Source organism: Desmodus rotundus, chromosome 1, assembly GCF_022682495.2.
Source record: "Desmodus rotundus isolate HL8 chromosome 1, HLdesRot8A.1, whole genome shotgun sequence".
NCBI classification, from domain to species: Eukaryota; Metazoa; Chordata; class Mammalia; order Chiroptera; family Phyllostomidae; genus Desmodus; species Desmodus rotundus.
In genome coordinates, this window is record NC_071387.1 from 20,747,273 (window position 1) to 20,772,573 (window position 25,301).

Here is a 25,301-nt window from a genome sequence, read left to right on the forward strand (position 1 = left end):
GGGTCTTCCATCCATGGCTGCTACCGTGGGAATATTGGCCCGTTACTGGCTGGAGACCACTACCCTAACACGATAGCCTCCCACCTCACACTCCACCAACACTGAACCAGCACATTGCTGTCTGCCTCTGCGGATCCTTAGTTCCCACTCTCCCCTCTCCCTGCTAATTCTTTCCTCCTCTTCCTGATGAATGATTATTCTCCACAAGACTCAGTCCAGGTACCTCTGCTCCCAGAAGCCACAGCTAGGTCTCCTCAGTCTGACTTTAGTGTCACCACCACTCCAGCTTTCTACTTACACCGGGTGCCTGTCTCTGTCACAGCACCGCCACACTGAACTGTGGTTGGCCGTGGGAGGTGCGGTGTCTGCCTTTCTCCAGCATGGGAAGATGATCTATTTCCCCTGTCTCTCTCTGGAGCTCTGGTCCATGGCCATACTCAAAAATTTTTGGTTGACTAAATGGATTTGAGTGATCTGTAAGAAGTGGGATCCAGGTTGCAATTTATCATAACAGTTAACAGTGGGCCAGTGAAGATTTAGGAAGGGAAGGTGTTAATAGTCTAATTCACAAGAGGAGCCCTCCCCTCCTCTTTTTCTTCTCCTGTTTTGTCTCCTGCTTCCCTTTCCTCTTCCCTATACACGCCTTTGCAAGCTTACACATACCTTCTTCCTTTTCTTTCTAGACTGTTTCTCAAATTTGGGGGCACAAAAGAATTGCCTTGGAAGCCTGCTAAATGCAGAAAACCAGGACACAGTCTTGATTTCTTAGGTCAGGAATGAGATCCAAGAATGTGTATCTTTTTTTTTCATTTGTAAGGCAAACTCTTTAATCATCCATTCAATTATTCTATAAGCCTTTATTTTTTATTTTATTTTTTAAATTATAGTTGACATTCAATGTTATTTTATATTAGTTTTAGGTATACAGAATGGTGGCTAGACATTTATATAATTTACAAAATGATCCCCCCAATAAGCTTAGTACTCACCTGGTACCATACATAGTTGTTAAAAAAAAAATTTAAGATTTTTTTTTTAAATTTTTAGGCAGAGGGGAAGGGAGGAAGAAAGAGAGGGAAACATCAGTGTGCCGTTGCCTGTTGAGCGCCCCCAACTGGGCACCTGGCCTGCAACCCAGGCATGTGCCCTGACTGGGAATCAATCCCATGACCCTTAGGTTTGCAGTCCGGCACTCAATCCACTAAGCCACACCAGCCAGGGCTGTTAAAATATTATTGACTATATTTTCTATGTTGTCTTTACATCCCCATGACTATTTTGTAACTACCAATTTGCACATCTTAATCCCTTCACCCTTTTAAATCTTTGCTCTCTCTGGAATTAATTTTGTCCCCCAAACTCCCTCCCATCTGGCAACCATCCATTTGTTCTCTGTATCTATGAGTGTGTTTCTGCTTTGTTTATTTTGATCTTTAGATTCCACATATAAGTGAAATCACATGGTATTTGACTGTCTCTGCCTGACTTATTGCACTGAGCATAATACCGTCTAGGTCCATCCATATCGTCACAAACGGTAACAATCCAAGAACCTGCATCTTAACAAGTGTACCAGAGGATTCTGATGCCACTTCACAAAACACTAACTTACAAAATGTAGGGTTTTCCATTTTCTTTGTCTACTAACATTCGCTGAGGGAGGTGTGAATGGTGGTACCTACAAGCTCCATTTCCCTGTCACATGTCCTCACCTACAAACTCGAGTCTATCTCATTGATTCAGACCTCACACATGTCCTGTGTGGTGTGAGGTATGCGCCGTGGCTAAGTAACATCTTCCCAAGCCTTCAGTGCCCCTGACTCACAAGTGTGATGACTTTGTCTCATTACTTATGTAAGAACTATAATTATGACCATCATCAAAGCCACAATAACTGCCATTTCTTAAGTTCCTACTATGTGCCAGACACTGAAAAATACTTTACTAGCGTTATCTCATTTAATACGACAATTCCGTGAGGCTGATACTATCCTTTGACCAGTATCCCAATGAGGAAGCTGAGCTTAGGGAGGTTATACCCAAGGTCACGAACTTGTAAGTGGTGGACTTATTTGAACCCAGACTGACCTAACTGCAAATCCCATGGTCTACCCACTGAGGCTCCCAATTTATTCTCCTACCAAAGATTTCCAGTAATAATAAATAACAATAATAACATACTACATTACTCTTTACTTCAAAATTAATTCCAGAAGGGTCTAGGATTTAAAAATAAAAAGGTGATATGGAGGGATAAATGATAATGGGAGAAATGAAATAAAACATACTTTTAAGAAAGTAAAAAGATGAAAGTTAAAACATGTTAGAAAAACTTCCAGGGCCCAACAAGGTGGATAAAAACCCACTGCAGCTTACCTCTCTCTAATCTCTAAATACAACAAAAACTATGTAAAAGATATGAAAAACAACTACCTGAGAACTCTAAAAAGTAAACAAAAGCAGAGAGAGAAGGGGAATGAAAACTTGGAGCAGCAAGCTGTCCAGGGATAAGCTTTTCAGGGTTTCCCCCTTTTCCCTTGTGACTTAGAATGGAAGACAAGCTCAGGAAGACCTAAAATAGACATGTTTCTGCCACCAGGAGGGGGAAGGAAGGTTCAAGAGAGAATTTCATTGGAGTTCTAGAAAAATAAAGCTACATTTGCTTGACAGATCTGAATTTTGAGTCCGCAAAATTCATACTCACTACAAATGTTTGTTGACTGAATAAATGAACGAATTGTGTTGGGGGTGGATCAGTGGAATTGTAATGCTGCACGCTCTTGGTAGAGCAGTCTCGGCTATTCTCCAAGAAAGACAGTAATTACTAAAAAGAGTATCTGCTTTCTAATTCTTGCTAGACCACTTATTATCTGTGGCTCCTTGAATAGGTTGCAAGGCTCTTTGGGACTCAGTTTTCTTATCTGTAAAATGGGTATAATGATCCCTGTCCTGCCCTCCTCACAATGTTATCTTGAGGACCAAATGAGGTAACTTACCTGAAGGTACTTTATATGGGATTGTAATAAGAGCATGTGGACCACCCCCATTCTGTGACTCAAAAAGGAAGAGAAAAGTAAATGAACTCAGGGATCAAAGTCCTGCCGTACCCTTCCTGCCAACCAAAATGTTCTTCTGGAACTGGCAAGGAAGAGCAACCCCGTGGCCCCTGGAACCACATCCATGCGAACTGAAGTCTGTCGAGGACTGCATGGCCAGCATTAGCAGGGCACACTTCATTCTCGGGCACAAAACAGATTTCTTTTCATTGCGAAATTGTCTGCTTTGCAACAACAAATTAAGCTCTGGGTGACTATTCCTGTAAAACATGTCCTGTGCTCAGCACTGCTGTTATGGGGTGGATAGACACAGCAATGAATCAATTAAAACTCTGACACACTAAATGGAGCTCGAAGACCTGTTTCACAGGTTTCCCCAGAGGAGAATAATCATGTTGCATTATAAGTTGGAATCCGAAAGAGGCAAGATTTCTGAGTCAAGTTCTGGGCTTTACAAGGCAGACTTTAGGTTTTCTAAATCATATGTGAAGGGCTTCTTAAAGGATTACAGCATTCGATTTTCCATTTGCCCAACAGCATCATGGTGGAGCAAGAGGGATTATCACCGGGCGAGCATCCTCCAGAAAACTGTAAGTTCCCTTTAAAAAGTCATTTAAAGGAAGGGTGAGAATATGGCAGTGTTTAAATGTATATCAAGCAAGTAAATCAGAGGAATATTACCACTGAATTTCCTCTTTATTTTTATAATAGGGCTCTACCACCAAAAGGGGCAGGCATTGCTTAGTCTCTGTTTTAAAGGAAGTTCTAGAATTTCAAGAAAAGCCTCCCCCAAAAAATGAATGAGAGAGTTAACAGTGGAATGTGAGTGATGTTTGTGCTTACACTGCTTAAACTGTGCTTCCCTGCCGGCAAGGAGGAATGTTAATGGTAAAAACAACGTGTTTTTCTGGGCTAATTCAGACATCTGTGTAAACCATCTTCAGTCTCCCTGCCTGAATGGCTTCTGTGCCTCGACCTGAATAAATAGAAGAGACTTTGAGGTTCATGCAGTATATTTTCAGAAACGTCACCTACGTCAAATGAGCAGCAGCAGCAGTCATAAAGAAGTGAGGGAGACCACAGCCAGACGAGCGTCCGCAGTGGTCATTTTGGAGGGACAGGTTATGGCCTGTCGGCGTGATAGGCGTGTCAGGAAATGGTCTGGATGGGACACAGCTGACCTCAAACTCTGCAGGCTAATTCAAAAGCAAAGAACTGGAGAGCAGAGAAAACAGGAGGGTAGATTGTAAATGTCATGCTTTCAAGATGTTCCGGGATGGATGTGGAGGGGAGGGAGAGGGGAAGGGGGAGGGAGAGGGAAACAGCGAGGGAGGGGGAGTGGTAGAACCTAGACGCAGAAAGGAAGGACAAGGCTAGGCCTGCCCACTGATATGTTCAGCTTTTGTACAGAGCAGGACATTTTCAGAGAAAATGCGTCACGTTGCAGGAATCTGTTCAGTTAGGAAAGTGAAAATGTTTTAACAATTCTGTTCATGAGGTCAACCTGCGACACCTTTTTAAGGAGGAGGAGGAGGTGAGAAGGAGGTTGGGGATTCCCTTCTTAACCAAGTACACTAGTCACTCTAATGTTTCACATAGACCTGTTGTTCTTCTCTTGTTTAATTTGTATCTAAATCCTTAAACTTTTCTCCATTGCTTGGAAAAATACTTCTTTGCAGAATAATATGTACTTGTGTACGTTAATGCTTTCTTAATCTCTGGAGAAAGAGGTCTCTCAGAGCTACCAAGGGACACTCAAAACGTGCTGGGATCTTGAAGTCTTGGGGTCCTGCCAAGGTCCTTGGGGCTGCCGGGACAGAAGGTGGCCTACATTCTGGCTGGTGACCTGCCCTGCATTCTGCCCTTGCCCTTAACCCTCTCCCCTCAAAGGTACACTCCAGCCACACCGGACTTTCACCCGTGGCTTCGTATTTTTAAAAAAGTTCCCATTGCTTAAATCAAACAAAAAGCTTGACTATCACTAAATGATTCAACCTTTCCAGAGAGAGGAATTTAACTTCCCAAGAATTAGAATGAGTTAAAGGTGAACCAGCAATAGAAGCCAGGTCTATGGGTAACTAGTTCTACCACACTGGTCTTCGTTTCCCTCCGCTCAGAGGAGATGGGAGGGTCTTCTCAACCTCACTCACCCCCTACCTCCATGTAGCTCAACACTCATATTCAAAGCCTTCCCACATACACCACTTTTTCCTCAAGGATAAAACTGTGTATAATCTCCGTATAGTCAACCCAATGCCACAAACATGTGTTGAGACCTTCTCTGGGCAGCCCTGACCCAGGTTCTGTAGATTCAGAGACGAATGAGACATAACTGCTGCCCTCAGATACATATCGCTTGTTTTATTTAAAGGGCATAGGATAATAGTACTAAGACAGAAATTCTCTGAAATATATTGTAGTATTGAAATACAAAAGAAAGGGGTGGAAAACAGGTTGGTGGTTCCTCAAAACATTAAACACAAAATTACTCTATGTCCTAGCAATTCCACTCCTAGATATATACCCCTCAAGAATTGAAAATGGGTACTCAGATAACTACATGTACACACATTCGCCATTCACAATACTCAAAAGGCGGAGACAATCCAAGTGTCCATAAACAGATGAATGGATAGAACAAACTGTGGTATATCCATTCAATGGAATATTAGTCAGACATCAACAGGCAGGGACTTTTAACACCACCACCACTCAGATGAACCTCAAAAATAGTATATTACATAAAAGGAGTTCATATATTATATGATTCCACACAATGATTAGGATATCTGAAATATATCCATAGCGACCGAAAGCAGCTTCATGGTTGCCAGAAGCCAGGGTGGGGGCGGGGGGTGGGGAGTGACTGCTTCATGGGCACATGGTTTCCTTTTGGGGTGATGAGAATGTTCTGAAACTAGCCACTAGTGATGGTTGCACAACATCGCAAGCGTACTGAATGCCACCGAACGGTTCTGGTTAAAATGGGGTTGTATGTTCTGTGAAAAGGCAGAGGGCTCTGACAAGGCTGGGAGAGCGCCAGGAAGTGACTTACAGAACCACTGGGGCATCAGCTCATGCAAGCCTGAGAGGTCTTTGGACTCATTCTGGGAGAGGTGGGATAGCTATAGGGCTTTTAAGCAGGAGAACAACTTGTTCAGATCTATGTTTTAGGCTGGAGCGGAGGGCTGACAACGGTGGGGAGGGCCTGGGTCCATGGAACCTGGACACGGTTGGCCGCTGCCAGCCCAGTGAGAGATCATAAGAATTGTACCAGGATATGAAATACCTGCCTGGTCATGTTCAGTGGAGTCACTGTAACCATCTCGCACTAAATCTGAACTCAGAAATAATGACTGGGGTAAAAAATACCAGCCATAACTCTTTTTAAATCAGTTTTTAAAATAGTTTAAGCTCCTATTTTTGCACCAGCTTTGACACCCAATCGATTTTTTAAAGGAAAATTAACCTGCTTCCTCTTTCTCTGAAGAATATTCATAAAGATATGTCTTTGAATGAATATTGAATACTTCACCAAGGAAGAAAGCCCGGTGCTGATGAGAGCAAGTTGCAGTCCAAATACAGAGTTAGAAAAGGAGCTGTGATCCAAAAGTAATACATTTATTTCCTGAGTGTCCATCTGGGTCACAGTTGAACATCAAGAAATGCCTCACATTGCAACTTTTTAAAAGTAGCCAATGGAATTACTTTCTACAAAGAATAAAAATTTGAATGAAACCAGGATGGAAATCTGACCTGCTCCACATTCATCTAAATACTAAATTCAAGATAACTTATCACAACCGTGCAAAAACCATCCAACCAATCGGAGGACAGCATTCAAACGCTCGGGACCTTGTAGTCAGTGTATCTGCCAGTCAGCTCCCCCTTGTCTTTCCAGAATGACCAACGGTTCTGAGGGGTTTCCAGGACTTGAGACATTCAGCACTAATACCAGAACACTTGGGCTCCTGGCTTTCACCTCCGCCTCCACCAAACCCCGTCCAAAATTCCACCTTCAGTGCAAGTTCAGTTTCACCTGGAAAAGGGAAGTGGGGAAAAGATGGGCAACCTTTGGCATCCATAATGCGGAAAGAAATACATTCGAAGAACAAGAATGCATCTCACAGGAGTCCTCAGACCCACAGCTTCTGACCTGGGTGCCGTGACAGTGACATGGCTTTCAGGCAGGCTGCGAGGGAATGTTTTTCACCTCCCAGGTCATTCACTCAACAAACACCTGCTGAGGTCCTCCCATTGACCAGACTCGGGATCAAGTGTTGGGATCCAAAGGTGAAGATGTGCCAGCCTGGCCCCAGGAGATGTCCATGGGCTAAAGGCCTAGTGGAGGAGATGTACAACCAGATCTAACACAACGTAACTAATGAGAGTTCCGGCTCTCACGAGCCAGACACTTATATACATTATCTGTCATTCCTACAACTATACCTAAAGTAGGTATTATTATCCTTGCTTTAAAAATAAAAAACAAAATAAAAATTGAAGCTCAGCCCTGGCCAGTGTGGCTCAGTTGGTTGGAGCGTTGTCCCTTAACCAAAAGGTTGCATGTTAGATCCCTGGTCCAAGTGCAGGCACATGCGACTCCCCACCCCCGGCCCAGATGTGAAGGATTCCAACCCCACCAGGTGCAGATCCCCAGTCAGGCACGCCCACACCCACAGGAGGTAACCAATTGATGCCTCTCCCATTGATGTTTCCCTCTCTCCCTTCCTCTTTCTCTAAAAGCAATGGGAAAAAAAGTCCTCAGATGAGGATAAATTTTTTCTAATGGACGCTCAAAGATCTTGTCCAAAATCACCCAGGGAGCAGTGGCAGAGGCAGGCTGTAAGCCAAGATTTTGAGCAAGGTCCACTTGCTTCCCAAAACTCTGCCTACTCTACTATTCCCAGGACCCTTTCGGCATGATCGGGGCTAAGATCAACGTCATTGAGATTTCTGCACTTAACGCCAGCTTGTCTTAGCCTTTCATCGGAGAGCAACTCTATCTACTCTGAATTGACAGCAGAATTGCCAGGATGTCAACGTTCAGGCTAATGACAGGGGCGGGGTGGGGTGGGGTGGGAAAAACTGGGTATTTATGTGTAACTAGCAGATAACTGGAAACTGCTGTGAGAGGCTAGATCAAGATGCCCTACAGAGAAGAAAATACCAGGCTTTGTGGCATTGGACTTGGCACTGATACCCTTGAAGAAGACACCAAAAGCACAAGCAACAAAAGAAGAAAATAGACAAATGGGACTTCATTGAAATGAAAAACTAACAAAGTGAAAAGGCAGCCAGCAGAATGAGGGGAATATTTGCACATTACATATCTGACAAGGTATTAATATTCAGAATATGTAAAGAACTACTAAAACTCAACGACAAAAAATAACACCACAGTTCAAAAATAAGCAAAATACTAGAATGCATATTTCTCCAAAGAGGATACACAAATGTCCTATAAGCACATGAAAAATTCTCAACATCATTAAACATTAGGGAAATGAAAATCAAAACCATAATGAGATACTACTTCACATCCATTAGGATGGCTATCATCAAAAAAATAAAAGGAAAGGAAAAAGAAAGAAAAGAACAAGTATTGGCAAGGATGTGGAGAAACTGGACCCCCTGAGCACTGTTGGAAATGTGAAATAGTGCAGCCACTATGGAAAAGAGTATGACAGTTCTCAAAAACACTGAAAATAGAACCACCTTATGACCCAGCAATTCCAATTCTGGCTATACACCCGAAAGAACTGAAAGCAGGAACATGAAGAAATATTTACACACACACATGTTTTATAGCAAGATTATTCACAATAGCCAAAAACCAGAAGCAACCCAAGTGTCCCCTGAAGGATGAGTGGGTAAACAAAATGTGGTATGCACATACCATAGAATATTATTCAGCCTTTAAAAAGCAAGGAAATTCTGGCACATGCTATGAAATGAATGAACCTTGAAGACATTATGCTAAGTGAAATAAGCCAGTCACAGAGCAACAAATACTGTATAATCCCACTCATATAAGGTACATAGGGCAGTCACATTCACAAGACAGAAAGGAGACCGGCGGTTGCCAGGGCACTGGGGGGTGGGGGCGGGAATGAGAGCTGGTGTTTAATGGGTACAAAGCTTTAGTCTGGGAAGAGGAAAAAAATCTGGGCATGCTAGTGGTGATTCTTCCACAACGATGTGAATGTGCTTAATGCCACTGAACTACACACTAAAAATGGTAAATTTTGCTTTGTATATTTTTTTAAATGGCATACAGAGGCATGTATCCACAGACCTCGATTTCCATGTAAAATTCCTCTTAAGGACAGAAAAAAAAACAGACCTTTAAAAGTCCATCGGCTAGAGAGCTGCTTCGCTGGCACGAGTTTCAGTTTTGCAAGATGAAAGTAGTTCTGGAGATGCACGGTGACCAGGGTTGCACAACAGTGTGAATGTATGTGACACTGCTGAGGATGCACTCAAAAAATAGTTAAGGTGGTAACTATTGTATGTATTTTACCACAATGGAAAATAAAAATAAAAAGCCATTAAAGCACTAGAAAGCAAGAAGGGGTGCTATGAACTCACCACAAAATGTGAGGAATTTCTGGATGCTAGAAAGCAGACAAAATTGGACTGACGGACAAACAGGAAGAAAGAAACCTCAGGTGGACACCCAGGCAGGCGTACCTCTGAAATACTGTGGGGTCAGCTGCAGACCAGCGCAGTGAAGCGAGTCACACGCATGCCTCAGCGATATGGCAGGCGGGGTCCGGGGTCACCGCCATAAAGTGAGTATCACAATAAAGCTTGTCATAATCTTTGTGCTGGCGGAGAGCCTTACATTCCATTTCTTTAAAAAACAAAACAAAACAAAAACAAAAACCGCACACCTGTGAAGTGCAATAAAGCAAAGTACAATAACACAACGAGGTGTGCTGATACTTGCAAGAATCCCTCGGTGAAAAAGCGCCGAGGAAGAGAAAGAGTTGATTGTCCGGGAAATTCACTGGGGTGCGCTGTAAGTGCGGGCATCAATCAGTATCAGCTGGAGGGCGGGCTCCAGCACAGATCGCTGCGCCCCACCCCAGAGTTTCTGATTCCGGGGATCTGGAGTGAGGCCTGAGGATTTGCATTTCTGATAAGTCTCCAGGTGATACTAATGCTGCTGGTTCAGGGGCTGTAAGTTAAGCACCACTCTGAGGAGCAGCTAGACCTGCTGGCCCTTCCCCCACTTCTCAGGGAGAGACACCCAGCAGCATCTCTCGAGTGCAAGTACTGAGCGTAGCTTCTGTGGCCCCAGATTCCTACAGAACTCAAGGGTTGGAGACAAGGAACCTCCATCCTGAAGCCACCAGTGCAGGGCCCGTCTGCCCCACGGTGAGAGGAGGCAGTGACTGGGACCACACCAAACTTCGTCAGAGCTCACCAGGCATCCCTGAAGTCAAAGAGGAGAAGGCAGCCAAGAATTGCCAGATATCTGAGGATACACCAGTACTGCAGGAGAAAAGCACCCATGTCAAGAAAGAGGATTAATTCAGAAGGAAGTAGAATTAATCAAACTAAGAGATGCTCAAGTATGTATCACTAGTACCGCCAGGTATACTGTATAGATGCCCACACACGCCAGGACGAAGTAAGAGGAGAAGAAAAAGAAGGGAAGAAGAGACCATTATAAACACACACACACATATAGATTTGAATATTTTAGGCATTATATATATGTACCTTTGTATATATAGTCCATCAATATTAATAGCACAGATCACTGAACTTTTACATTTGCACATACCTTTGAAACCCCACCCAGACCCAAATAAATACATCCAGCCCCCCAGCAGGCTCCCTTCCCCGTCAGTAGCCCCCAAATGTCATCAGCAGTCGGCCCTTGGTCACACAGGTGTTGGGTATCTTGGAAAAGCCCCTCCAGGTGATGCTCATGGGCAGCCAAGCCTGAGAACTGCTTGGCTGAAGACTAATTTTGGCAGGTGGAGGGTAGATTTTTAGAATTGTAAATGCTATACTACAACTGGCACTAAAGAAATGACTGAAAAGGAAAAAACACTCCTACACAACCCTTGCACTCTTACCCAGTGAGCATTCTCATTGTCCCTAGGTAGGGAGGCAGTTTGGGGTGGTGGTTCTGAGCGTGGGTTTTGCATTTAGACGGACCTGGGATCACATCTCAGGTTTTGCAGGCACACACTGGGGCTCTGCAGAAAACTCCTTCATGTGAGTTAACGTCAGAGGTTCGCACTGGACGACTGGGACAGTGGGGCCTCAGGTTTGTTCGGAGGGCTGACGTTTGTAAGCCTGCGGCAGCAAAACAAACTCCAGGCTTTCAGTCAGTGGAACTGTTACTATCACTGGAACAAGTAGGATTACCCACTGAAAGGGATGACATTCTAGGCAGCAAATGTACACAGACGAGAGGCTGGGAGAGGAGGGAGAGGACCCCCTTCCTGCCCAGCAACAAGGACTCAGGCGCCCTAGCGGGTGGCGCCTCGCAGAAGTGGCTGTGCGTGTGTGTATACTAAAGAGCTGGGAGTCCGGGCCTATGTGGGGTGGAGCTACCACAATGGAGCATGATTCCGGGGGCGGAATAACTCAAGGGGGCCCCTGCCGCGCCTGATTCCATGGTCACCCCATGACAGCAACAAGAGCCGTAAAGCATGGCATGTACAGGCCATTGAGCAAATTCCCTTGTCTTCTCCCCTTGAGGCTGGAAAACCAGGCGGGCTGCCAGGAGGACTGAGGGAACACCCCTGGGGTCACTGACTTGTCACAGAAGGGCAGGCCCTGTGGAAGGAAGAAAAGCATTCTTGTGTCACAGGAAAGGAGTATCAGGCCATTTAGTTTGACTGTAAAATATAATAATAATAATAATAATAATAATAATATAAATGTACAGAGAAGTACTATTCCAGGCACTTCAGTTCGTTTAATTAAGTCAAATCATGTAATCCTCACGACAATCTCATGACACAGGTATTGTTATTATCCCCATTTTACAGAGGAGGAAACTGAGGCATAGGGCAGTTAAGTACACTTGCCCAAGGTCACACTGTAAATGGTTGATTCAGAACCGCAAAACCAGACACCTCGCTCCTAACCACCAGTGTACCCCAAGCAGGCAAAGTGAGACACATTAGTTATAATTAATTTTAAATGGGCTTCATGAAATCCCTTTTTTATTTAGTATTTTTTTAAATAGTATTTTTAGTTAGTACTTTCTGCTTCTAGCTGTAGTGAACATCTTCATGCGTACAGCTTTTCCCTTCTGCTTAATTATCTCCTTAGGGTCATTTCAATGCCCCGTGAGTGGCATTACTCAGTCCAAGGAGATAAGCAAGGAGACGGGTGTGGCCACGTGCTGTAATGTGCACCAAACAGGCCGCGCAGGTGACGATGTCACCACCAGGGTGTGAACTGACCACTTTCACCATCACCTCAAGCAGCACAGGTGGAATTCTTTGTATAAGTTAATATTACGTTTATAAAAATGTTTTTTAAATTATGGTGAATTTTATTTTATTTTAATGTTTTATTAAATTTATTTGTTTTATTTTTATTCTTATCTTTTTAAGATTTAATTTATTTTATTTATACAGGGAGGGGAAGGGAGGGAGAAAGAGAGGGAGACAAACATCAGTGTGTGGTTGCCTCTCATGGGGCCCCGACAGGGGACCTGGCCCGCAACCCAGGCATGTGCCCTGACTGGGGGGATCAAACTGGTGATCCTTTGGTTAGCAACCTGCACTCAATCCATGGAGCTACACCAGCCAGGGCTTATAAAAATGTTTTTAATGTAATAGCTACAAAAGTTGGAAATTGGTACCACCAGCCTTGCTGGTCAGCTCTGCTTGTGGGAGTTTCCCTCACTGAAGGCCCTTTCACTCACCTCAGCTGAAGTTCATCCCTCATCCTCTGTCAGGCTGGGCCCTGTACTTCGAACCATCGGGAACTCTGGGAGGTGAAGGGCTCACACTTTGAGCCTGTCATCTACAGCATGCAGCGAATGCCACAATATTTTGGCTAGGCTTTCTTTTCCATTTTACCGGTTGGCTTTCCTGCATGAGTAGGAATGACCTTGAAGCCAGGCGCTCTGTCCCTTGGCCACTGAAATCAGTGCTTCTTGGACTTTATGTGTCTCCAGTGCACTTGGAGATCTTGTTAAAATGAAGATTCTGATTCCATGGGTCCAGGGCAGGGCCTGAGAAGCTAACCCACTCCAGGCAATGCTAATGCTGCCGGTCCTGAGACCCTCAGAAGCCTTTGTTTCTCACTTAAACCAACAGGCAGCAAAGGAAGCCCAGAGGATCCCTGTCAGAACCCTCTGATGCCAGCTCTGCCCTGGGCAGCCTCCAGGACCTCGGTGCAGTCAAGCCCTCTCTGAGCCTCAATGACCCCATCTGTACAATAAAAGGACGAGACTAGACACCCTCTGAGTCCCTGCTATGGTTTCCATTTCCAGCTTAGATTTCTTTAGCCCATTTATACTATTTGCACATAATGTTTACTCAGCAAACAACATTTGAGCCCCACCGCTGAGCCTGAGCACCTTTTTCAACACCGGGAAGGAGAGGATAAACAAGATAAACAGTCTCTGCTTTTGTGAGAGCTCCAGCCTCCTAGGAAAGAAGAGCAAATCAGAATTGGAAAGTAGGAAAAGCCCAGGGTGCTATGGGAGCAAATAACAAATGGATCCCACCCAGACCAATGGAAACCTGAGGAGACTTGCCAAAGGGCATCAGTCCTAAACTGGCCCCTAAGGATGAGAGGCCTGACCCAGCGGAAGCTGGACAAGGGAAACGGGACTGGATTCCAGGCAGAGGGGAAGGCATGGCAAAGGCCCAGGGCCGGAAAGAGAGGCTGAGAGAGGTTCATGCAGGCAGATCAGGGAGGAGAAGTGGTGACAGGGGCAAGAGATGCCGCCCACTCCTGACGATCATGGGCCCTGAGTGCCATGGACTTGGATGTTTTCCTAAGGGCAATGGAAGCTCTTGAAATGCCTAAAAAATAATGAGAACAGACCTGGATCTCATTAAGATCATTTTTATAAAGCCTCAGTATGAAGGTTAGACTAGAGGGGACAGAGTCCAGGTAGCAAATGATAAACACCTGGACTGGGGCCGTAGCAGCAGGAAATGGGAGCACTGGGTGTTCCCAGACAGGTGTAGGAGGTGGAATTGACCGGTCTTGCTTGAATGTGGAGGTGGGGTGAGGAGGTAAAAAAAAGTACACGTATCTTAGTGGTTTACAATAACAAACATTTATTTTTTGCACATGGGTCTGTGGGTCAGCGGGGCTCAACCTAGCTCAACTGGGCTCAACTCCAGGCTACAGGTGAGAGGGGACCCACATCTGTCCCATTCAGGGGCCCAGGCTGAAGGAACAGTAGCTGTCTGTGACATGATGGATGGCAGGAGCCCCGGGAAGAGCAGAAACAAAGATGCCTCCTAGCACAATGCCACTAGAGCCTCTATGAGGAACAGCCGCATGGCCATTCCTTTGTTCAAAGTAAGACCTATGAACAAGCCTAAGGTCAATGGAGTGCGGAAGTAGTCTCTGCTCCAAGACAGAAAAGGGGGAGTATTTGCTAAGTTGTAACGTAGTCCACCCCAAGGAATTAAGCCCAAGCTCCAGGTAGATGGTGGAGCCATTCACTGAAATAAGGAGCACATATAGAGGAATGTGTGTTTGCATAGCAGTGCAGAGAGAAAGTGGATTCCTTCTACAGACGCACTGAATGGAGTTACCACAAGGATGTTCACACAGAGTGTCAGAGAAACGGTTGGATAAGTGGTCCACAGCTCAGGAGAGAAGCATGGGCTCCAGATTCATCTGTGAGTCATTCGCACAGGGCTGGTCACGAGAAAAGATGAGATCACCCCGGGAGAATCTGCAGTTAGAAACAGGGCAGACGGAGAACAGAATGCTCAGAAACTTCAAGGAATGGTTCTTGGAAGAAAGGCCTTCAAGGGAGACGGAGCTTCAGCCAAAGCCAGAACAAGAACATTGAGTCCTGGAAGCCCAGGGGCAGGAGTATTTCAAGAAAGGGGAAGTGGGCAAGAGTGCCAAACACTGGAAAAGTCCAGCGGGTCTGCTGAAGGACACAGATTTCCAGAGTTGGGCAACCGGGAGCTAGACTTGAAGACAGCAAACAGGGATGGCTCTCTCGAAGGAACTGAACCACCTGCCTCCTGCCTCTACCTCTGGAACAAGGAAGGCCTGAGGAGATGTATCTACCAGTCTTCTCAAATAAGATTTATGTAAGCCTTTTAGCAAAGTACAACATACACACAGAAAGCCGCACAAATCACAAGGACACGTGAGGGTACAGCTCAATGCGGTTTCTCCAGATGAACACACCCGGGTGCCTGAGCCCTGAGCAGCACCCCGAAAGCCCTGCGTTTGCCCCCTTCACAAAATCCCCTCACCAACTCCGACTTTGAAGACGCCAGTGCAGCGTGAGATCAGCTGAGAACCTTGCTGAACCTGAGGTTCGCCAGTTCCGGACTCAGCAGCACTTCCCCTCCTCACTGCTCCTACCGCCCCTACCTGCCAACGGAGACCTGGCTGTCTCTTGTTGTTTCATTCCCCCTTCTCTCCATTCATCGTCCATTCAGTAAGCTTGAGTTGAGGGCCTCTGTGCCATACACTCTATGAGGGGTCAGGGAGAGGATACAAAGGCGAGCAACATCAGGCCTCACGCTTTAAGAGACAGACATGTCAACAGGCGATTACCATACAATGTGGGAAGTGTGGTAACAGAGGCAGCACTGTGTGCGGGTGCAGGGAGTGTGGGCGCGCACGCACTCGGGAACAAGCACTTCGGAAAACAACTGAAATTATGTGGGCAGGATCCGCAGAACTTCTAAGTCTTGGATGGGTTGGAACAGAGCTGGCTTTTGCGATATGTCACGGACTTCTGTGGTTGCTCTTGGTTACTCGCCATTTAATTTCAGGCACAGGCTGCCTCTCCTTCCAATCTAATAAACCACACCACTGACAGTGTTGTAATTGGACAGTAGAGGGCGCTAAAACACTGTGCTTGGTACAAACTGCCCAGTGCTTCTAAATCCGAAAGGAAACACTTTTAAGAAAGCTCTGGAAGGAAATAAATGAAACCCAGACAGAGGAAGAGATGTGCCCAGGATCACACAGCTGCTCAGCAGCAGAGGAAGCTTATTCCACCAGGCCCATGCAATGTACTCTGTAATGCTCTAAATTTTTCAAAACTCTTAACTTTGTACAATTTAGGATGCTTCTATAGAAACATTATTCTTTTGTTTAAAAAAAATTAGTTTGTTTGGTTTTGCCATGTACAGGCATATTTCTCTTTATAAATTTCTTACAAGTCCAACACTGGGCAGACCTTTCTCTTTCTTCCCACACCTGAAGTTATGGCTCAGGCTCTGGAAGAAGTCTGGGTGTGAGCACAAGCTCTGCCTTTTTCTCGGTATCCACGTGACCTTGGATGCATTTCTTAACTACCTCTGGGCCTAAGCGGTCAAATCAGGTGACGAGCACATACAGAACCTCACAAAGCTGCCGTCAGGGCTCAGTGAGTTGATGCAAACGAGGAGCTCTGAACAATTCCTGGCAAGAAGTGATTGTTCCATCAGCGTGTGCTCTGATTCTGAAGCTCCTGGCTGAGCAGCACTGGCCAGCCACCCGGCGCTGTACCGTGCGGGTGAGATGCCCAGCCGTGTGTTCCCCAGTCCTCGGAATCAACAGGTTTGTTTGGTTTCACATTCCAGCTCTGCCCTGGCACTCACAGGCTGTGTGATCATGAGTAAGTCCCTGACTGCCCAGGGCCACAGTTTCCTCATTCCTCAAATAACACCGATAACTCGCTATTATTATTACTACGTTTTCTAATGCAGCAAGAATTCCTTCAGTTCAACAAATATCTTCTGACACCCTATTATGCCCTAGACCCAGGGCTGGGTATTACAGAGAAAGAGACAGATAGGTAAAAGCCACAAGCTTGAGGATCTGGTAGTCAAGTGGGATAGGTATGCCAGCAATCATACGAAGTACCAAAGACTATGATAAATACAAGAGAGGGAACATTAGTTAGGGAATTCCAGGAAGTCTTCCTGGAGGAGGTGAAATCTCAGTTGGCTTTTGAAGGATGAACAAGAGTTTGCCAGACTCATCTCTCTGTAAAATCAGTGGAAATAGTGTGTGGAGTCAATGAGCCCCAGATGGGAGGTCTTTGGCACATTCCAGCCAGAGCTTTTCTTTTGTTTTAACCTCATGGACCCCAGGACCATTACGCCATCCAGTCTCCCTCTTTTCTTTCAGACACCCTCTGAGGGCAGCAGGGATGGTAGGCTGGTGAATGGGACCTACTTTAGAAAGAAAGGAGCCTAAATTATGGCAGCAAAGAAATGGTGGAAGGCCCACAGATCCCCTGGAGGTGGGGCACCTTGACTAGCACCTGTCCCAGAGGAGCCCTGCACAGCCCAAGGCTCTGCTGATTCCTCTGCCTCCCCACACAGTGGGCATGAAGATCCCAGCCTCCATTGCACCTCCAGGGAAGCCACCCCCAGCACTAGCATTCACATCTGCGTGACTCTGTCTCTGCCTGAATGTCTCTTGCTCTTTCTTTCTCTTCCACCTGACACCTTCCCTGGGAACCTTTGTTGCCTGCCACTCGAGGTCTCCCTGGCATCACCCTGAGTTACTCCATCATCACCCTGCATTCTGGGCCTGTTCCTCCCATTAAGCAGGAACTCTCTGCAGGACGGTCCTGGGCCCGGATCCCTTTTTGTATTCCCAGCTCCTGGCAAAGAGCCAGGCTCAGAGGCCCTCACTCAGTAAATGTTTGCTGAATTGAACTGAACAAAACTGAGCACAGAATTTCTGACTCTTTCCAGGCAATGATTTTGTTTCCCTGTCTTGGCAGGAAGCAGAAGGCACATCAAAGAGGTAATTGGAGAGCATGTAATGAACAAAAGATTTGGAGGTCTGGGTAGGGTTAAAGGAAATAAAGATGATGACGCACCTAGAGACTAGTTGCTGTGGGAAGCTGTCACCCTTGGCCTGAGGGGCAAAGGAAGGGAGCTAGTGCAGATCTTGGCGAGAGTGACAGCCAGCGGAGAAGGCTGCCCAACAGGAGCTATGGATGCAGCTACAGCTAAACCACAGCCTGGCAGGGGAGCCAGGCAATCAAAGCCCACCCCTCTGCTCCCATCCAACTCCTGCTGTTGCCTCCCACTGGTTAGACCCAAATGGAAGCCAGAGACCGAAGGAGCCCAGATGGTGCCGGCCACAGAAGGCAGCTTCCCTGAGTGCAGAGCAGAGTGAGGAGAAAGTAGCAGATTTGCATGGAGGAATGGGGACTATCCAGCACAAGAGATTTTTCCCAAACATGGTCCATTTTGCATCTGCATCAGAACCACCTATGGGGCTTGTTTCAAAAGCAGATTCCTAAGCTTTAGCCTGGACCTACTAGATCAAAATGTCTATGGTGCCTGGGGATCTGCATTCTCAGGAAGTTCCCCCAGGTGATTAAAGAAATCACCTGAGGGTCTCCAGAAAGTATCAAATGATGGGGATTCTGAACTTGGTTCATTCATAATTTGAACCTATAGAGTCACTCCAGGAATGGGGACTAACTATGTTGGTGCTCCATCTATGACTTCCAAAGGACCAGGGGACAACATTCATTCATTCATTCATTCATCCAACATTACTGAGCCTGTGCTAACGTCCCAGCCCTGTGTTGGGTTGTGGCAAAGAAAGGTGAACAAGGATGCTCTCTGCCTGGGATTTCCCAGAATAACCTCTTAGGTGCCATGTAGGGATTCTTCTGGGGCTCCAAAAGTCACCCCTACCATGTGGGCATGACTGTTTAGTGCTTCTGCGAGCACCAGCTCTGGGCAGGCAAAATAACAAACCAAACCCATAATTTCAACTGCTGTCACATACTGCCACCCAGATATATCTCTCCTAAGTTTGAGTGTGCAGCTACCTGTGAGACACCCACTTGCAGGCCCCATGGTCCCCCTGATCCACAAGACCCTAAAGGGACTCACCTTCCATCCCCAACCCCCACGGCTCTCAACCTCAGTGAAGGGTGTCAACACCCACCCGTAATTTAAGCAGAAACCTGGGAGCCATTGTCGCCATCTCTCTCCCCATCCCTCAGTGGCCAGGTCCATACGCGCAGCCTCCTCCCTCTCCCATCCTTTCACTTCATCTGCATCTTCCCTCTTTTCCACTGCAGTCACCCGACAAGCTTCCTTGTTGCCAACTCATTGCTGCCAGAGGGATCTTTTAAAAACGCAAAATACAAACAGGTCACTCCTGTGCTTAAAGCCTTCATTGCTCCCCAGGGCCCTCAGGACCTAGTCTAGACCCCTGACTGCAGCACGTCTGGCCGGCCTGCAATTCTACCTCATTTCCCACCACTTCCCACCCCACTCCGTGCCCTCACGCCCTCTCTCACCCTCCTTTCCCCACCCTTGCGCCCTCATAGATTTTAAGTTCATAGGCTTGTTTATCTTCTCCCCAGAAAGTTCTTCCCTTTGTACTTGCCAACTGATCCTTGCCTATCAAGTCATCTCAAGTGTCATCTTATCCTTGAAATCTACTGACCCGCCCAAATGGATTCATCTGTGCTTCCTTGGGATCTTGTGCTCATTTCTCTGGTAGGTTTTATCTCGCCACCTTGGAATAGTCCATGTGTCTCTCCTGTAACTCTGTGATCTTTATAAAGATGAGAATCAGTTATGCCTGACTCGCCTTTATATCCCAGTGCCCAGCAGAGTGCCTTGCAGTCAAGTGAGTGGATGAGTAGGGAAGTGAACAGATCCACCGAACTAATAACAGTCTCCGGCACGGCAAGGATCTTCTAAGAGAGGACCCAGGGCCTACTTCCTCGTTGAATTCTCCAATTTTGACAGTTTCAGCCAGTTCCACAACTGGTGGAGTATACCACACACTGTACCGGGCTCTCTGCCGGCACAGCATTCAAGGACAGTCTCTGGCCTCAGGGCCTCATGATGGTAGGGGAGACATTGTCTTAGTTAGGCTCTTTCAGATTGCCAGAAAAAAACACAGGTTACTTAGATACTGATGTCAATGTCTAGACTAAGATACTTCCTCATGGAAGTGTTTCTTGTAAGGAAGTAGGGAAATATAAGACCCTCCCACCCCCAGCAGCAGCCCAGTCCCTCTGGAACACACTTCTGAAGTAAGGATGTCAAGTAGCTCTCATGAAGGATAGCACTGAAGTTTTTTGTATCAGTCAGCTATTGCCCCAAGAATGCTGCATAGCAAACAACCCTCCAAAACAACCACCATGTATTCACAGTTTGGGTCTACTTCATATTTTTCTCATTCTTCTGGGACTGGGCAGTCTGCCTGGGGCAGTCTTTTTGTGGCAGAAGCAACAGGGACAGGCTTAATCACAGCATATTTCAATCCCGTCAGCTAACACCCCATCTACCAAAATGAGTCATGTGGCCGTACCCCAAATTGAGCTGAGGGTAGTCTATCTATTTATAGTGTAGGGAACTTCAAGGTCACATGGCAAAGAGCATGGAAGCAGGGAGGAGAGAAGAACTGGGGCCAAGCAAGCTGCATAATCTCACACTCCTCGCTTTTCAGAATTGAAGTCCTCATAAAAGCAGGTGTCTATGACTCCATTTTTTGACTCCTGACATATAAAATTCATAAAATCAAGGACTTCACTCTTTCCCCAGAACCTACAGCTGTGCATGGCATAAAATTGGCATTAATCTATATTTGTTGAATGACCAAATGCCTCCTGCTGCCTCCTCCTCGTATTCTCACTTCCCAAGAGATGGCATCTGATTGGATAGGTTTGTTACCATCAAATATGGTACAGACCAAGGAGTTTGGACTTTATTCAGTAGGTAGGTCATGAGAACCACTGTGAATTTTCAAGCAGAGGAGTAACTTGCTCAACCATGTGCTTTAGCAAGATTAACCTGTTACCAGTGTTCCAAGGGGAAAAAAATGAGAGGGAGCTGGGAGACCAACTGCCAAGCTACCTGCAAGAGTTCTAGTGAGAGCTGAGGAGGTCCTGAGATAGCAGAGGGAGTTTGGGAAGGATGTGAGAAATACAGTGGCAGTAGGAGGGAGAGAACGTGTCATCCCCTTAGATGGCGAGAGAGAAGGAAGTCTTGAGGCTTGGAACCCAGGCAACTGGGCGTATGGTCAATGGATAAACAACAGGCTGTGGGATGGAGCTACTCTTAGTCTTGGCTTCGTTCAGTTTGAGGTGCTTGTGGGACATCCAGCTAGAGGTGTCTAGCTGGCATCAAAGATTCAGAACAGGTCTCAGAAGAGATTTCTCATTAATATCTCAATCTATTCATTTATATCACATTTACATGTGTTACATTATTACATATATTACATTTATATACAATACCCATGTAGGCAAACTCTTCTAAACCTGCTGGATACCCTCACCAGCTAAAGACCAAGCTAGCAGCTTGTTGTGAGTTGTTTGGTTTTCATAAGTCTCTGCCTGGAGGAGAAGAGGGCAAAGGACATAACAGGAAATCAGATTCACAGAGACATGTGACCACTGCCAGGCTCGAGCATCTTTCTTTCCCTAGAGGTTTAAACCCCACCCAAGACAGCCCTGGACTTTCATGCATTGAACCCACAGATGTTCATCAATCCCTTCTCTGCGCCAGACACTGTGCCCAGGGCCTGCGGGACTGGGGGATGAATAAGGACACTCCCCTGCCCTTGAGGTCAGGGAGCAGGGCGGAGACTTATGGGATTTAGGTAACCGCAAGCAAGTAATACAGGGGTGTGGATAAATGTTCTGTAGGCATGAAAAACAGGGACTTGCCCTGGCTGGTGTGGCTCAGCAGATTGAGCACCAGCCTGAGAAACAAAAGGTCACCGGTTTGATTCCGGATCAGGGCACATGCCTGGGTTGTGGGCCAGGTCCCCAGTTGGGGGTATGTGAGAGGCAGCCACTTGATGTATCTCTCACACATTGATGTTTCTCTCCCTCTCTTTCTCCCTCCCTTCCCCTCTTTCTAAAAACAAAAATAAATAAAATCTTTTAAAAAATAAAAATAAAAACAGGGGCTGGTTGGTTCTGTCTGGCTAGAGGGTGGAAGATAGCAATAGACACTAAACATTTGGGAATGGTCCAGGTGGATGGGAATGGACAGCAATGAAGAACATTCCAGATATAGTGTCCAGCTGGAGCCAGGGCTGGTGACAGAGGTGGACAAGCATTTGTGTCCTGGAAGAGCTGACACCTGACAGCAGGAGGAGGAGGAGGGAGGCGGGGAAGGAGAGACCAAGGTGATGCGGGACACAGGTCACACCGGGCCCTGGGCAGCGTGCAAAGGGACTAGAAATGTGGCCAAGGTTTCCAGTCCCTGAGATATTTACACAGGGGGTCTCTTAGGTCCGACCCACCCTGCCTTGAGAGAACAAGATAACTCATAATGAATCCTGATTGACTGTCTAAAAATAGATAAAATATTTTAATCCCTTGCATGGCGCAGTTATGATCAAACGATGACGAATCACGTGCATGGTGTTTTCAGTTTCAAAGGGCCATCTCACACCTCGCCTCCCTTAGTCCTCACAGCTCATGTGACCCACATCTGATTGACGGGTGACACATTTCAACTTAGCAGCAAAACCTAGCACATGCATCTCACAGTAGTCACGAAAGCCCTCCTTCAAAAAGCCTTAAAGATCAGCATGGGAATGTCTGACGAAGGAGGTGCGTGCTCTCCGTTCTCAGGAATGAGAGAAGTGAGGCTGGCTCCCAGCGACGCTCAGAGGATTATGTTGGTTGGGCCCGTGGTTTCCAAATGCCCTTCAGTCTGTGAACCAGCTGCACCCAGCAGTTTCTTAATAACACAGATTGTAAGTCTCCACCCCCAGGGCTTTGCAGGTTCAGTAGGTCAAGGGTAAGGACAAGGAACTAATATGTACAAGGCTTGCAGGTGCTTCTGACGCACAGCCCGCTGAAAATTGTTCAATCGGCCTTTTTCGGTCACACGGATAACCTGAGGCCCTGATGGTGAAAATGTGTTCCATACGCCGCTGGCCATGACATCACCCAGCTGACTTCATAGCGATGCAGTTTCCCAGGCCCAATGCAGACTCGCCAAATCAGGGTCTCCAGAGGTGGGCCCTGGAATCTGCATTTTACACAAGCTCCCAAGATGTCCTCGTTCATTTATTTACGAATGTGTCTTAAGTTCTTGCTGTGTGATAGACACCATTCCAGGCACAGGGGCGTAATGGTGAAGACATTCTCCTGAACACACTCCCTTGCAAGCACTTCCCTAAGGACACTGACATCGTGGTTCGGCTCAGTTAAAGGCTGGGGTTTGACAACTCCTGCCTTAAAATAACACAGGGTCGAATGAAGGCAATGAGGACCAATAGGAAAGATGGAAATCTCAGAGACTCCCAGAATAGTCAGCTGGGCCCAGCCCAGCCAGGAATAAAGGCGGTGGGGAAATGGGAGGGTGCAAGGCAGAGGCCTCAGCAATAGGAATTCCTGTTGTAAGTCCCCAGTTACTTATTGCTGGTAACAAACCACTCCTAAGACTTGTGGTTGAAACGAACCTTGTGGGTTTTGTTTTTTTTAATTCCTCATGATTCAATGTGTTGGCTTGTGGTTCTTCTGCTGGCCTCCTCTGGGCTCAATTGAGACAAACCTGGACCTCTCTCCATGGTGTCTGTCATCCAGGCTTCCTACCAGCACCGTGGGCTCAGGGTTCCAACTGGGCCAGCCCCCAGTGTGCACGTGACTTTGGGTCCAGACCCCGGAAAGTCACTTCTCTGAGCATGATCAGTGTAACGTTTGATCACAGTTACTCTGGTTGTCTCTTGATCTCGGGAAGTTTTTTGTGTCTTCTCACCTTTTCCCCTGTGTTCTCCAGTTTAAATTTCCAAATGAGGGAATCTGTTTGACCTTGCTGAGCACTTGCGTGGCTCCTGAGCTCCCCGGCTCCTGGGGATTCTCAGACTCGGCAAGAAGACTTGGGTGTTGCGGGTCTGTTAGGTTCCGCCGTTAAACCTTCCGTGGGAAAGTCGTGAAGTTGCTGTGCTCAGTGCTGTAGCCACGCTGTTGTAAACACACCCTCCTGTACAATTGCCTGGGAGCCGAGTTGGAGTTTTGTATTTACTATTGGTTACATAGATTTTTAAAAGTATTTCCTTCTTATTTGCGAAGTGCTGTATGTAAATTGTAGAATCTCTGAAAAATACGAAGAAGAAAATTGAAATCACTAGTTGCAATAAACTAAATGGTTGTGCCCCCCCCCCCCCCCGCCAATTTTATGTTGAAACCTAATCCCTAACGTGAGAGCATTTGGAGGTGGGGCCTTCAGGAGGCGATAGGTTATGACAGTGGAGCCCCCATGAATGAGATGAGGGCCCTTATAAAAAGGCCCAGAGAAAGCTCCCTCACCGATCCAGCTTGTGAGGACAGTGAGACGACCGTCAGTGAACTTGGAAGCACATCCTCACCTGACAGTGAATCCTCCAGCACCTTGATCTTGGGCTTCCCAGCCTCCACAAATGTAAGAAATAAATGTTTGTTGCTTATAAGCAACCCAGCCTGGGTATTTTGTTATAGTAGCCAAACAAACAAAGACTCCAGTCATATCGTCATCTAGAAATAACTACTTTTTATATTTTCGGGTACTTCCTGTCAGGCTTTTCAGCGTGCGTAAGTGTGTTTTTCCTTACAAAGCTCTGCTATGAAAACAGCTTTATGACTTACACTCTTCATCTGAACTGCATCACTAGCACCGTCCCAAAGTCATTTTGAGTTATATAATAATCAATAGGACATACACATTATATATTCATTCGGCCCCTTATTTCATACATTTAGCAATGATGAAAAGGCTAAAATAACCCATTTCTGTTCATAAGTCTTTGTCTACATTTGGATTTTTCCAGTAGATTGGATGCACATTTTTTTCTTATACAGCACAGTTTTTAAGATTAATGCACTGTTTCCTAACGAAGAGCTGAAGAGGTATTTTTCCTCCTGGATGGGATGGACGTTTTTCTCTGCTCCCTATGCCACGGTGGGCTTCGCAGAACTGGCCTATTTCCTCCTGCTCGACAGACCTTGTCTATCCCCACTTCCGTGCGGGTTCACAGGACGCATGGCTTTTCAGTGACCTCATGTTCCCACGGTCGCCGCTTTATCCAAACCATGGAAAACTGGCTTTTGTTTTCATAACTGGCACA

The 25,301-nt window shown here is 46.2% G+C and overlaps 1 protein-coding gene across 1 annotated transcript in view; it reads left to right on the forward strand.

Annotated features, from left to right (window-relative positions):
* Positions 1–3,424: 3,424 nt before the first annotated feature.
* Positions 3,425–25,301, forward strand: part of PTPN3 (protein tyrosine phosphatase non-receptor type 3) — a 135,792-nt gene continuing 113,915 nt past the window's right edge. Inside the window, exon 1 of the mRNA XM_045195082.3 lies at positions 3,425–3,646. Within this exon, the coding sequence (XP_045051017.1) occupies positions 3,598–3,646 (49 nt within the window). The 5' untranslated portion in view covers positions 3,425–3,597. The remainder of the gene's footprint in view (positions 3,647–25,301) is intronic.